Raw genomic sequence first — 13,402 nt, 5'->3', positions numbered from 1 at the left:
TTCTTACTGGGCAATAAAAATGAAAACACACTTCAACCACTTCCCCACTGAGGGTTTTGTTCCCCTAATGCACCAGAGAAATTTTCACCTTTCAGCTCTCCGCCCTTTCATTCGCCAATAACTTTATCACTACTTATCACAACAAAATGATTTATATCTTTTTGCCACCAATTAGGCTTTTTTTAGGTGGTACACTTTGCTAAGAATTATTTTATTCTAAATGCATTTTACCGGGAATAACAAGAAAAAAAATGGGGGAAAAAATCATTTTTTCTCAGTTTTGGCCATTACGTTTTAAAATAAAACTTTCTACTATGGATAAAACCTACACATTTGACTTCCTCATGTGTCCCGATTATTGTAATGTTTAAAATATTTCCCTAGTACAATGTATGGTGACAATATTTTATTTACAAAGAAAGGTGTATTTTTTCTGTTTTGCATCCATCATTAATTACAAGCTCATATATGCAAAGACAATAACAGTAATATACCCTCAAGACAGACATATTCAAAAACTGCAGTACCTAAGCTAACTATTTATGTATTTTTTTTGTCATTGTTTTTAATATGCAAAGTTATTTTGCCGAACTATGGGAGAGTGAAGGAGGTAAGGGGTTAATTCTAATGGTATATGTATGTTTTTATATAAACAAAAATGTATATAGGTGTAATTTTACTATATGGCCACAATATGTCCCCATTATGTGTTACTTTGTTTTTTTACAATGACCGCAGGTATCTCATTGATACTGGTGATCATTGACATGGGGACTTAGATCAACGAATGGGAACTGTGTTACTAACGGGCGGCCACGAGAACGTGCGCAGGTGTGCACAGAGCAGCGGTCATGGCGAGATACTTACAGCTACACCCCTGAGGCTAAGATGAAGTCTCCAGCGGCATAGATAAAGTGTTGTAGAATCATTAAGTGGTTAAGAAAACTGATCGCAATGGGTTCATCTCTGTAAAAAGCTGTCATCAGCCTCAGTGGGTCAGAGGTGTACCCAGGGGACAGTTCATGTGCTTGAGGCACAATTGTACTGCACTTGGTGATTTCGATACACAAACGCAGATATTGGTTGATAGATTTATTGATAAAGGATATGATAGTGAATTTTTTGGCAACTGAGGGGGAGAGGGTGAGGGTTATGTATAGAGAACAGATTTTAATTAATAAAGCAACACATGGGGGAGGGTCTGAATATAGAGAAGTACAAGCAATTATCCGGAAATACTGGGAAATTCTAATATCAGATCCTCACCTCAATAAAATCCTTCCCCTGCAACCCGAGCTTATATCTAGGAGGGCTCCAAATTTTATGAGTATCCTATCCCTTAGTTGTGTATAGCCTAAATAAACCCCTAACACACTGTGAAGGTGGCAGCAACCGGGGTTTCACCCCCTGTAGGGGATACAAAAATGTGAGGAAGTGAGAGGAGTGAAGGTGAAGTAGGTGGGGGTGTCACCCCTGTAGGGGATGCAAGAAATGAGAGGAGTGAGAGTAGAGAAGGTGAAGCAGGTGGGGGTGTCACCCCTGTAGGGGATGCAAGAAATGAGAGGAGTGAGAGGAGTAAAGGTGAAGCAGGTGGGGGAGTCACCCCTGTAGGGGATGTGAGGAAGTGAGAGGAGAGAAGGTAAAGCAGGTGGGGGTGTCACCCCTGTAGGGGATGGGAGGAAGTGAGAGGAGAGGAGGTGAAGCAGGTGGGGTGTCACCCCTGTAGGGGATGGGAGGAAGTGAGAGGAGAGGAGGTGAAGCAGGTGGGGGTGTCACCCCTGTAGGGGATGTGAGGAAGTGAGAGGAGAGAAGGTTAAGCAGGTGGGGGAGTCACCCCTGTAGGGGATGGGAGGAAGTGAGAGGAGAGGAGGTGAAGCAGGTGGGGGTGTCACCCTTGTAGGGAATGTGAGAAAGTGAGAGGAGAGAAGGTGAAGCAGGTGGGGTGTCACCCCTGTAGGGGATGGGAGGAAGTGAGAGGAGAGGAGGTGAAGCAGGTGGGGGAGTCACCCCTGTAGGGGATGCAAGAAATGAGAGGAGTGAAGGTGAAGCAGGTGGGGGTGTCACCCCTGTAGGGGATGGGAGGAAGTGAGAGGAGAGAAGGTGAAGCAGGTGGGGGTGTCACTCCTGTAGGGGATGGGAGGAAGTGAGAGGTGAGAAGGTGAAGCAGGTGGGGGTGTCACCCCTGTAGGGGATGTGAAAAAGTGAGAGGAGAGGAGGTGAAGCAGGTGGGGGTGTCACCCCTGTAGGGGATGGGAGGAAGTGAGAGGAGAGGAGGTGAAGCAGGTGGGGGTGTCACCCTTGTAGGGAATGTGAGAAAGTGAGAGGAGAGAAGGTGAAGCAGGTGGGGTGTCACCCCTGTAGGGGATGGGAGGAAGTGAGAGGAGAGGAGGTGAAGCAGGTGGGGGAGTCACCCCTGTAGGGGATTTAAGGAAGTGAGAGGAGAGAAGGTGATGCAGGTGGGGTGTCACTCCTGTAGGGGATGGGAGGAAGTGAGAGGTGAGAAGGTGAAGCAGGTGGGGGTGTCACCCCTGTAGGGGATGTGAAAAAGTGAGAGGAGAGGAGGTGAAGCAGGTGGGGGTGTCACCCCTGTAGGGGATGGGAGGAAGTGAGAGGAGAGGAGGTGAAGCAGGTGGGGGTGTCACCCCTGTAGGGGATGTGAGAAAGTGAGAGGAGAGGAGGTGAAGCAGGTGGGGGTGTCACCCCTGTTAGGGATGTGAGGAAGCAAGAGGAGAGTAGGTGAAGCAGGTGGGGGTGTCACCCCTGTAGGGGATGTGAGGAAGCAAGAGGAGAGTAGGTGAAGCAGGTGGGGGTGTCACCTCTGTAGGGGCTGTGAGGAAGCAAGAGGAGAGTAGGTGAAGCAGGTGGGGGTGTCACCTCTGTAGGGGCTGTGAGGAAGTGAGAGGAGAGGAGGTGAAGCAGGTGGAGGTGTCACCCCTGTAGGGGATGTGAGGAAGCGAGAGGAGAGTAGGTGAAGCAGGTGGGGGTGTCACCCCTGTAGGGGATGTGAGGAAGCAAGAGGAAAGTAGGTGAAGCAGGTGGGGGTGTCACCTCTGTAGGGGCTGTGAGGAAGTGAGAGGAGAGGAGGTGAAGCAGGTGGGGGTGTCACCTCTGTAGGGGATGTGAAAAAGTGAGAGGAGAGGAGGTGAAGCAGGTGGGGGTGTCACCCCTGTAGGAGATGTAAGGAAGTGAGAGGAGAGAAGGTGAAGCCGGTGGGGGTGTCACCCCTGTAGGGGATGTAAGGAAGTGAGAGGAGAGAAGGTGAAGCAGGTGGGGTTGTCACCTCTGTAGGGGATGTGAGAAAGTGAGAGGAGAGAAGGTGAAGCAGGTGGGGGAGTCACCCCTGTAGGGGATGTGTGCATGTGAGAGGAGAGATGGTGATGCAGGTGGGGGAGTCACCCCTGTGGGGCATGGGAGGAAGTGAGAGGAGAGAAGGTGAAGCAGGTGGGGGTGTCACCCCTGTAGGGGATGTGAGGAAGTGAGAGGAGGTGAAGCAGGTGGGGGTGTCACCCCTGTAGGGGATGTGAGGAAGGGAGTAGAGAGAAGGTGAAGCAGTTGGGGGTGTCACCCCTGTAGGGGATGTGAGGAAGCAAGAGGAGAGGAGGTGAAGCAGGTGGGTGTGTCACCCCTGTAGGGGATGTGAGGAAGCAAGAGGAGAGGAGGTGAAGCAGGTGGGTGTGTCACCTCTGTAGGGGATTTAAGGAAGCGAGAGGAGAGGAGGTGAAACAGGTTGGGGTCTCACCCCTGTAGGGGATGTGAGGAAGTGAGAGGAGAGAAGGTAAAGCAGGTGGGTGTGTCACCCCTGTAGGGGATTTTAGGAAGCTAGAGGAGAGAAGGTGAAGCAGGTGGGGGTGTCACCCCTGTAGGGGATTTAAGGAAGCGAGAGGAGAGGAGGTGAAGCAGGTTGGGGTCTCACCCCTGTAGGGGATGTGAGGAAGTGAGAGGAGAGAAGGTGAAGCAGGTGGGGGTGTCACCCCTGTAGGGGATGTGAGGAAGCAAGAGGAAAGAAGGTGAAGCAGGTGGGGGTGTCACCTCTGTAGGGGCTGTGAGGAAGTGAGAGGAGAGGAGGTGAAGCAGGTGGGGGTGTCACCTCTGTTGGAGATGTGAGAAAGTGAGAGGAGGAGAAGCAGGTGGGGGTGTCACCCCTGTAGGGGATGTAAGGAAGGGAGAGGAGAGAAGATGAAACAGGTGGGGGTGTCACCTCTGTAGGGGATGTGAGAAAGTGAGAGGAGAGGAGGTGAAGCAGTTGGGGGTGTCACCCCTGTAAGGGATGCGAGGAAGTGAGAGTAGAGAAGGTGAAGCAGGTGGGGGTGTCAACCCTGTAGAGGATGTGAGGAAGTGAGAGGAGAGAAGGTGGGGGTGTCACCCCTGTAGAGGATGTGAGAAAGTGAGAGGAGAGAAGGTGAAGCAGGTGGGGGTGTCACCCCTGTTAGGGATGTGAGGAAGCGAGAGGAGAGGAGGTGAAGCAGGTGGGGTGTCACCCCTGTAGGGGATGTGAGGAAGTTAGAGGAGAGAAGGTGAAGCAGGTGGGGGAGTCACCCCTGTAGAGGATGTGAGAAAGTGAGAGGAGAGAAGGTGAAGCAGGTGGGGGTGTCACCCCTGTTAGGGATGTGAGGAAGCGAGAGGAGAGAAGGTGAAGCAGGTGGGGTGTCACCCCTGTAGACACCTGTGGTCCGCGGCCCACTGGTGGTCCGCAGGACGTTTTCAGTTGGGCCGCGGGACTGTCCTCTTGCCTGCCCCCGCCGCCCCGCCCCCTCCGCGGCCGCCGCTGCTATCTCTGGCGGCCGCTTGGTCTCTTATATTCCCCCTTCTTCTCTCTCTTTCCAGCGTGAGTCACAGCAGCGTGCCCTGCTGCTGCTGTGACAGAGAGGGAGAAAGCAGGAGAGAAAGAGCGGCTTCCTGTAGCGGCGCGCCGTTACTATGGGAACCGCTCTCTCTTTCCTGCTTCCTCCCTCTCCATCACAGCAGCCGCGGGGCGCGCTCCGGCGAGAGAGAGAGAGAGGGGAATCACGTCGGAACACCGGCCAAGGTAACTGCAGCAGCGGCGGCCGCGGGGGGGAGGTGGGGGCTGCTATACTTGGGCACTATACTAGCTATACTTGGGCACTATACTAGCTATACTGGGCACTATACTGGCTGTACTGGGGCACTACTAGCTATACTGGGACACTATACTAGCTATACTGGGCACTATACTAGCTGTACTGGGCACTATACTGGCTGTACTGGGCACTATACTAGCTGTACTGGGGCACTACTAGCTATACTGGGGCACTATACTAGCTATACTGGGGCACTATACTGGCTGTACTGGGAACTATACTGGCTGTACTGGGCACTATACTGGCTGTACTGGGGCACTACTAGCTATACTGGGGCACTATACTAGCTATACTGGGGCACTATACTAGCTATACTGGGGCATACTAGCTATACTGGGGCACTATACTGGCTGTACTGGGGCACTATACTAGCTATGCTGGGGCACTATACTAGCTATACTGGGGCACTATACTAGCTATACTGGGCACTATACTGGCTGTACTGGGCACTATACTGGCTGTACTGGGCACTATACTGGCTGTACTGGCTGTACTGGCTGTACTGGGCACTATACTGGCTGTACTGGGCACTATACTGGCTGTACTGGGCACTATACTGGCTGTACTGGGGCACTATACTAGCTATACTGGGGCACTATACTAGCTATACTGGGGCACTATACTGGCTGTACTGGGCACTAAACTGGCTGTACTGGGGCACTATACTGGCTGTACTCGGGCACTATACTAGCTATGCTGGGGCACTATACTAGCTATACTGGGGCACTATACTAGCTATACTGGGCACTATACTGGCTGTACTGGGCACTATACTGGCTGTACTGGGCACTATACTAGCTATACTTGGGCACTATACTAGCTATACTGGGCACTATACTGGCTGTACTGGGGCACTACTAGCTATACTGGGGCACTATACTAGCTATACTGGGCACTATACTAGCTGTACTGGGGCATACTAGCTATACTAAGGCACTATACTAGCTATACTGGGGCATACTAACTATACTGGGGCACTATACTACCTATACTGGGCACTTTACTAGCTATACTGGGGCACTACCTACCAATACTGGGCACTATACTAGCTATACTGGGGCACTACCTACCTATACTGGGCACTATATTAGCTATACTGAGGTAACTGTACTAGCCATACTGGGGCAACTAAACTCCCTATACTGGGGCAACTATGCTAGCTATGCCCCCCCGGTAACCCGCTGTGCACGATACTGTCCACTAGGACGCAAACCAACCCCCCCCCCCCCCCCCCGAACCCCCCGCGGGCCCCGGAGAAAAATTTGGTCAGAAAGTGGTCCCCGGGCCGGAAAAGGTTGGGGACCCCTGCTGTAGAGGATGTGAGGAAGTGAGAGGAGAGAAGGTGAAGCAGGTGGGGGTGTCACCCCTGTTAGGGATGTGAGGAAGTTAGAGGAGAGAAGGTGAAGCAGGTGGGGGAGTCACCCCTGTAGGGGATGTGAGCATGTGAGAGGAGAGATGGTGATGCAGGTGGGGGAGTCACCCCTGTGGGGCATGGGAGGAAGTGAGAGGAGAGAAGGTGAAGCAGGTGGGGGTGTCACCCATGTAGTGGATGGGAGGAAGTGAGAGGAAGTGAAGCAGGTGGGGGTGTCACCCCTGTAGGGGATGTGAGGACGTGAGAGGAGGTGAAGCAGGTGGGGGTGTCACCCCTGTAGGGGATGTAAGGAAGGGAGTGAAGAGAAGGTGAAGCAGTTGGGGGTGTCACCCCTGTAGGGGATGTGAGGAAATGAGAGGAGATTAAGCAGGTTGGGGTGTTACCCTTGTAAGGGATGTGAGGAAGTGAGAGGAGAGGAGGTGAAGCAGGTGGGGGTGTCACCCCTGTAGGGGATGTGATGAAGCGAGAGGAGAGGAGGTGAAGCAGGTGGGGGTGTCACCCCTGTAGGGATGTAAGGAAGTGAGAGGAGAGGAGGAGAAGCAGGTGGGGGTGTCACCCCTGTAGGGGATGTGAGGAAGCGAGATGAGAGAAGGTGAAGCAGGTGTGGGTGCCACCCCTGTAAGGGATGTGAGGAAGCGAGAGGAAAGAAGGTGAAGCCGGTGGGGGTGTCTCCCCTGTAGGGGATGTGAGAGGAGAGAAGGTGAAGCAGGTGGGGTGTCACCCCTGTAAGGGATGGGAGGAAGTGAGAGGAGAGAAGGTGAAGCAGGTGGGGCTGTCACCCCTGTAGGGGATGTGAGGGAGAGGAGAGAAGGTGAAGCAGGTGGTTTCCTTTAGCACTGGGAAAGGGTTTACAATCAGTGATTTTATATGCTGTAATGGTAGAAATGTGTTGTAGTAACTGTGGTGCTCAGGTGGGTTGCGGTATGTGGGCGAGAGTGTGGGTTGCAGTATGTGGGCGGGACCACCAGGCCATTGAGAAGACATATAGGGGAACGCATGTGTAACATCAGGAATGGTCTGGTGGGACATTGTGTTTCTCACTTCAAAGCAGCCGACATCTGCGAGACGGGGGTGTTCTCTCTCTCCGTGGATTACAGAAAGTAAGATGCCCAAGGAAGGGGGGGGGGGGGCACAATGTGGTCAGACTCAATTCCCAAACCTACTCGCTGGATATTTCATATGGTGCAGTCAGACCCAAAGGTCTGAATGAATGATTTGATGTGCTTTTTGAATAATAATTGAGGGTCACCTTGTATATATGCAATATAACTTTGCATGTAAACTCTCTCTCACTGGTGAGAGCGCTGTGCAGGGTCTGAAGTGGGCAGCGTAGAGGTGATTTGCTGGAGGGGGGAGGGGAGAGAGGGAATAAGAACAGCCAGTTCCATAGGGGGGCATGCCCCTGATGAGTCACTCTAGGTGGCGAAACATGTAGGGAGGAGCTTCTGTGCGGAGCTAAGAGGAGACTGCATGGAGCAGCGCAGTTCAGGCATCTCGGCATTGCAGCCAATGATGGTAGCCAGTCCAGCGGCCCACCAGCCGAGAGACCAATAAAACACATGCTGATTTTAGCTTCTTTTAAATGTGAGTGCAAATCTTTAACTTTCAGTAACTTGTCTAACGTTATTTCACTATGGCGAGTGTACGGTTTATACTTTGAGGTGATTGGTCCATAGAACTCCAGAGGGAAAGTGAAGAGGCGTTCAGCATACAGGCAGAGGGACAGCCTTTTGATCACCCTTAAAAGTACTGCAGACCCCTATAAGTTTAAGGGTCCACATCTAACGGGGAGTTGCCCATCATAGGGGTGTGGTGGAGGCACTCACCGGTGGTCTAAGGACCTCATTGCTGGAATATAGCATTTGGAATACGAGGTGTTATAGGCGAATGGAGGACTGTACTGGGGGAGGAGATCGCACGTATACGTTGTGGACTCTGCAGAAAGCACAGACTATGTAGCACTGAATCACAAAGCGTTGCTAACAGTTAGCACGCTGGTGAACAGTTCCTTATCACGCCTAAACTCAGTTAGTCAGGCGTGATAAGTTTAGGCGTGATAACTATAGCACCAACTGGGTTAGCACCGCAGTGCACAGCTGATCAAAAGTTTTGCGCTAGCAAAGTCTGGTGCACGCGAAACTTTGCATAGAGTTTAATGGCGCTGCTTTGCGCACGGGACTTTGCACATGATCTAAACTTATCTAAACGTATCATGCCTAAACTTATCACGCCTACACTGAGTTTAGGCGTGATAAGGGGCTTTTCACCAGCGTGGTGCAATGGTTATCACGCCTAAAGTCTTTTAGGCGTGCTAACTGGGTTATCACCGCTTTGTGAATCGAGCCCATTGTATTGTATATATTATTTTAAAGTGCTGGGCAGAAGTTATTTATAGGACATTTGAGTGCTTATTGCTTCTTGTCCCAAAGTTAAAGGGTAACTGAAGTGGCAAGAATATGGTGGCTGCCATCTTTGTTTCCTTTTAAACAATACCAGCTGCCTGGCTGTCCTGTTGATCTGTTTGGCTGAAGTAGTGTCTGAATCACACCAGAAACAAGCATGCACCTAATATTGTCAGATCTGACAATAATGTCAGAAACACCAGATCTGCTGCATGCTTGTACAGGGTGTATGGCTGAAAGTATTAGTGGCAGAGAATCAGCAGGACTGCCGGGCAACTGGTATTGTGTAAAAGGATAGATATATGGTATCCTCCATAGCACTCTTGCTTCAGTTGTCCTTTACAGTTACTGATTGCATGATAAACAACAGTGCATCATAGGTATTAAAGCGCTAGGGGCATAATTTTCCCATAGTTATTATGGAGCTATTTTTTATTTTAAATACCTCATTATTTTATTTTGTGCAAAAACTTAATGTGTTGTGCATGAAACTGCCGTCAGGCTCCGAGCAACCAGCACCCACCATTATCCCCCCCGCACCGGTACGTGTTTAGTCTCTTCTTATGGACTGTGAAGTGATGATGTAACACACAGCCTACTTGTCTGCATATTGCCAAATAAAGGAAGTTGTACAGCAGTGCCGACCATCCTCTTTCCTTTCATCCCTAATGATAATTGTTCCTCCCCTCAGAATTCTCTAACAGGAAGTGATGATGTTTCTCTATTTGCAGGGCGGAGTCCCGGCATCAGGAACCTCTCAGAGACTCGTCTCTCTGTATCTACAGACTGTACAACGGATGATGATGTCACTGGACAAGAGTCTCCTGCAGATATCCTGGTGACCCCAAATATTCCCCCAGACTCCCCTCACCTGTCTAACCCTGAGGAGCCTCATACCCAGCACAGCTCTGCCCCTGCTGGAGGATCTTATTGCTGTTCCACATGTGGGAAATGTTTTGGGCGGAAATCACGTCTTGTCATACATGAGAGATCTCACACTGGTGAGAAGCCCTATTTGTGTGCTCAGTGTGGGAAATGTTTTGTACAGAAATCACAACTTGTCAGTCATAGGAGATGTCACACTGGTGAGAAGCCCTATACATGTGTTGTGTGTGGGAAATGTTTTGGTTGGCAATCAAGTCTTTTCAGACATGTGAGTACTCACACTGGTGAGAAACCCTATTCATGTTCTGAGTGTGGGAAATGTTTTGGTTTTAACCAGTTCACCCCCAAGGGTTTTTATCCTAACGGACCAGAGCAATTTTCAGTTGTCAGCGCTCCTCCCTTTTATTCCCTAATAACTTTATTACTACTTATCACAAGAAAATGATCTATACCTCGTTTTTTTCGCCACCAATTAGGCTTTCTGTGGATAGTACATTTTGCTAAGAATTTTTTTATTCTAAATGCATTTTAATGAGAAAAACAGAAAAAAAAAGAAAAAAAATCATTATTTCTCAGTGTTCAGCCTTTATAGTTTTAAAATTAAACATTCTCCTGTGGATAAAACAAACACGTTTTATTTGCCCAGTGGTCCCGATAATTAAACCGTTTAGATTATGTCCCTACCACAATGTATGGCGACAGTATATTATTTTGAAATATAAGTGGTTATTTTTCTGTTTGTTCTGGCCATAATTACAAGCCCCTATGTAATAAATTAAAATTAATTTTCCCCCATAAAATATAGAATAAAAAAAGCTGAGTCCCTAAGGTAACTATTTATTTATTTTTTTTAAGCTGATTTTTTTTTTTACAAGTGTTTTTTTTGGGGGGGAGGGTTGGAAGTGTAATTTTATTAATGATGTGTATATACTTGAAAATGTATGTATTTTGTAAGTGTAATATACTTTTTGGCCACAAGATGGCGCTGGTGAACACTCATAGGACGTGTTCACTTTTTTTTTTTTTTTTTTTTTTACACACTTTATTAAACTGTTACATTTCCTGTTTATGTGAATGGACGTAGCCGCTGTTCGCGGTCACGTCCATTCACTCCAGGCACTGCGATTGGGTAGAGGACTGTTCAGTCCTCTTCCCCAATCGCCCAGCACGGGATCCCGACGGTAATGGCGGCGGTAGCGGCGGACACACGGCGGTAGCAGCGGCGGGAATGCGCGACGTATTAAAACGTCATGTTGCTGTTAATAGCGGTAAGCATGACGTTTTAATACGTTAGGATGGCGGTAAATGGTTAAATCAAGCCTTAATGCTCATAAGATAACACATACTGGTGAGAAGCCATTTTTATGTAATGAGTGTGGGAAATGTTTTCGTAGTAAACCTCATCTTGTCAGTCATCAGAGATCTCATACTGGTGAGAAGCCCTATTCATGTGCTGAGTGTGGGAAATGTTTTGGTTTTAAATCAAGCCTTAATGCTCATAAGATAACACATACTGGTGAGAAGCCATTTTTATGTAATGAGTGTGGGAAATGTTGTGGTAGCAAATCTCATCTTGTCAGTCATCAGAAATCTCATACTGGTGAGAAGCACTATTCATGTTCTGAGTGTGGGAAATGTTTTTGGATTAGAGCAGACCTGGTCAGGCATGAGAGAACACATACTGGTGAGAAGCCCTATTTATGTGCTGAGTGTGGGAAATGTTTTGGGCAGAAATCAACCCTTGTCTGTCATAGGAAATCTCACACTGATGAGAAGCTATAGTCATGTGCTGAGTGTGGAAATTTTTTAGGGAGATAAAGGAAGCCTTGTCATTTATAAGAGATCTCATACTGGTGAAACACCATCCACTGTATGTGTGCTGAGTGTGGAAAATGTTTTGGGCATTAATCACAGCTTGTCAGACTTTTGTGTTAGGTCAGGCAGCGGTCACACTTATTTGAATTGCATTTTGAATTGTGGTTCACACAAATAATGCATTGGTATATGTTTTTCAATGCGGTTTAAAGAGAATCTGTATTGTTAAAATCACACAAAAGTAAACATACCAGTGCGTTAGGGGACATCTCCTATTCCCCTCTGTCACAATTTTGCCGCTCCCCGCCGCATTAAAAGTGGTTAAAAACAGTTTTAAAAAGTTTGTTTATAAACAAACAAAATGGCCACCAAAACAGGAAGTAAGTTGATGTACAGTATGTCCACACATAGAAAATACATCCATACACAAGCAGGCTGTATACAGCCTTCCTTTTGAATCTCAAGAGATCATTTGTGTGTTTCTTTCCCCCTGCATTTCTCATGCACTGAAGTTTCAGGCTGCTCTTTTCTTCCTGCAAACAGCTTTGCCCTTGTTTGTAATTCCTCACTATGTGAAAGCCCAGCCAGCTCAGAGGACGATTTATCCAGCTTGTAAAAGATAAGAGAGAAGAGAGAAGCTGCTCTAATCTAAATAACACACAAGCAGTAGTCAGAGAAAGGCCTGGAAGGGGGAGTTCATAGCAGAACCACAACACTGAAGAACTTGGCAGCCTTCCAGACACAGGCTGACAAGTCTGACAAGAGAGAGATAAGTTGATTTATTACAGAGACTGTGATAGTAGAAAGTGCTGCAGTAAGCCAGAACACATTAGAATAGCTTTTGGAACTTGTAGGATGATAAAAAACAGGATGCAATTTTTGTTACGGAGTCTCTTTAAGGTGCAGAAAAAATGGTCAACAATTGTATTCTTTTTGCAAACTGTATGCATGCATTATATTGTATTAATTGTACAGTATGAATGTATTCTATTTTATTGATCTACTACATGTGCCAGAGAAAAAGCTGAAGAGGGGATAGGAAAGGGAGACAATTCATTTTCTATTATATATGATTTCTATTTTGTATATTCCTTTTAATATATTGAAATAGTATCTCTGTGGGGAAAGTAAAACTAAATGTATTGATTTAACAGAAGATAGTCTGCAATATACATCATGACAACATACATGTGGCAACACCAACAGAGTTATAATTTGGAAGCATCCCCTCCCTCCTATAAAAAATACACATAATGTAGCAGTGGTTCCCAGAAATAACACATTAGGCAGCAGTTGCCCCCCCCCCTCCCCCCCAAAAAAGAGAAGCATACATAAGAAGGCAACATTTCTCCCCTATAAGAGCACATTAGCCAGCAATTACCGGCACAAAACATGAAAGGCAGAGTTAGAGTTGTTATTTCTGTTTCCCCTCAGTTAGTGCCCCCTAATATCCCTGGTGTCAGTGGCAGCACCTGAAAATAAAAATAATGTACTTACCTGGCAGGTGACTCCTCTCCTGACTTCCATCCCCTCCACAAGATCCTGCCACAAAATACCAGATGCCATTGCCGACCTTCACACTCCCCGGACTGCAGAGCTGAGTCACAGGAGCCGGAAGCAGCAGGAAGCAGGGATACCCTTCAGTATGGCCACACTGATGGGCGACACCGCAGGGGGATGGGGTGCTGCCCTTGTGTAGGTATAGAGTACAGAGGAGCTCAACATCTCCTGTATGATCTGATATGATCCAGGCTGCCCTCCAGCTGCAGATGCTGCAGTCACAGAAGCAGGGAGCAGGGATACCCTTCAGCATGGCCACACTGTGATCA

General features: G+C 48.2%; 1 protein-coding gene across 1 annotated transcript in view; it reads left to right on the top strand.

Annotated features, from left to right (window-relative positions):
- Positions 1-13,402, top strand: part of LOC137535387 (zinc finger protein 37-like) — an 88,051-nt gene that overhangs the window by 36,333 nt on the left and 38,316 nt on the right. The window contains exon 3 of the mRNA XM_068257217.1: positions 9,605-9,958. Coding sequence (XP_068113318.1) covers positions 9,605-9,958 — 354 coding nt within the window. The remainder of the gene's footprint in view (positions 1-9,604; positions 9,959-13,402) is intronic.

The sequence above is a fragment of the Hyperolius riggenbachi genome, chromosome 10, assembly GCF_040937935.1.
Source record: "Hyperolius riggenbachi isolate aHypRig1 chromosome 10, aHypRig1.pri, whole genome shotgun sequence".
NCBI classification, from domain to species: Eukaryota; Metazoa; Chordata; class Amphibia; order Anura; family Hyperoliidae; genus Hyperolius; species Hyperolius riggenbachi.
This window is presented reverse-complemented; position numbering and strand designations above follow the sequence as displayed.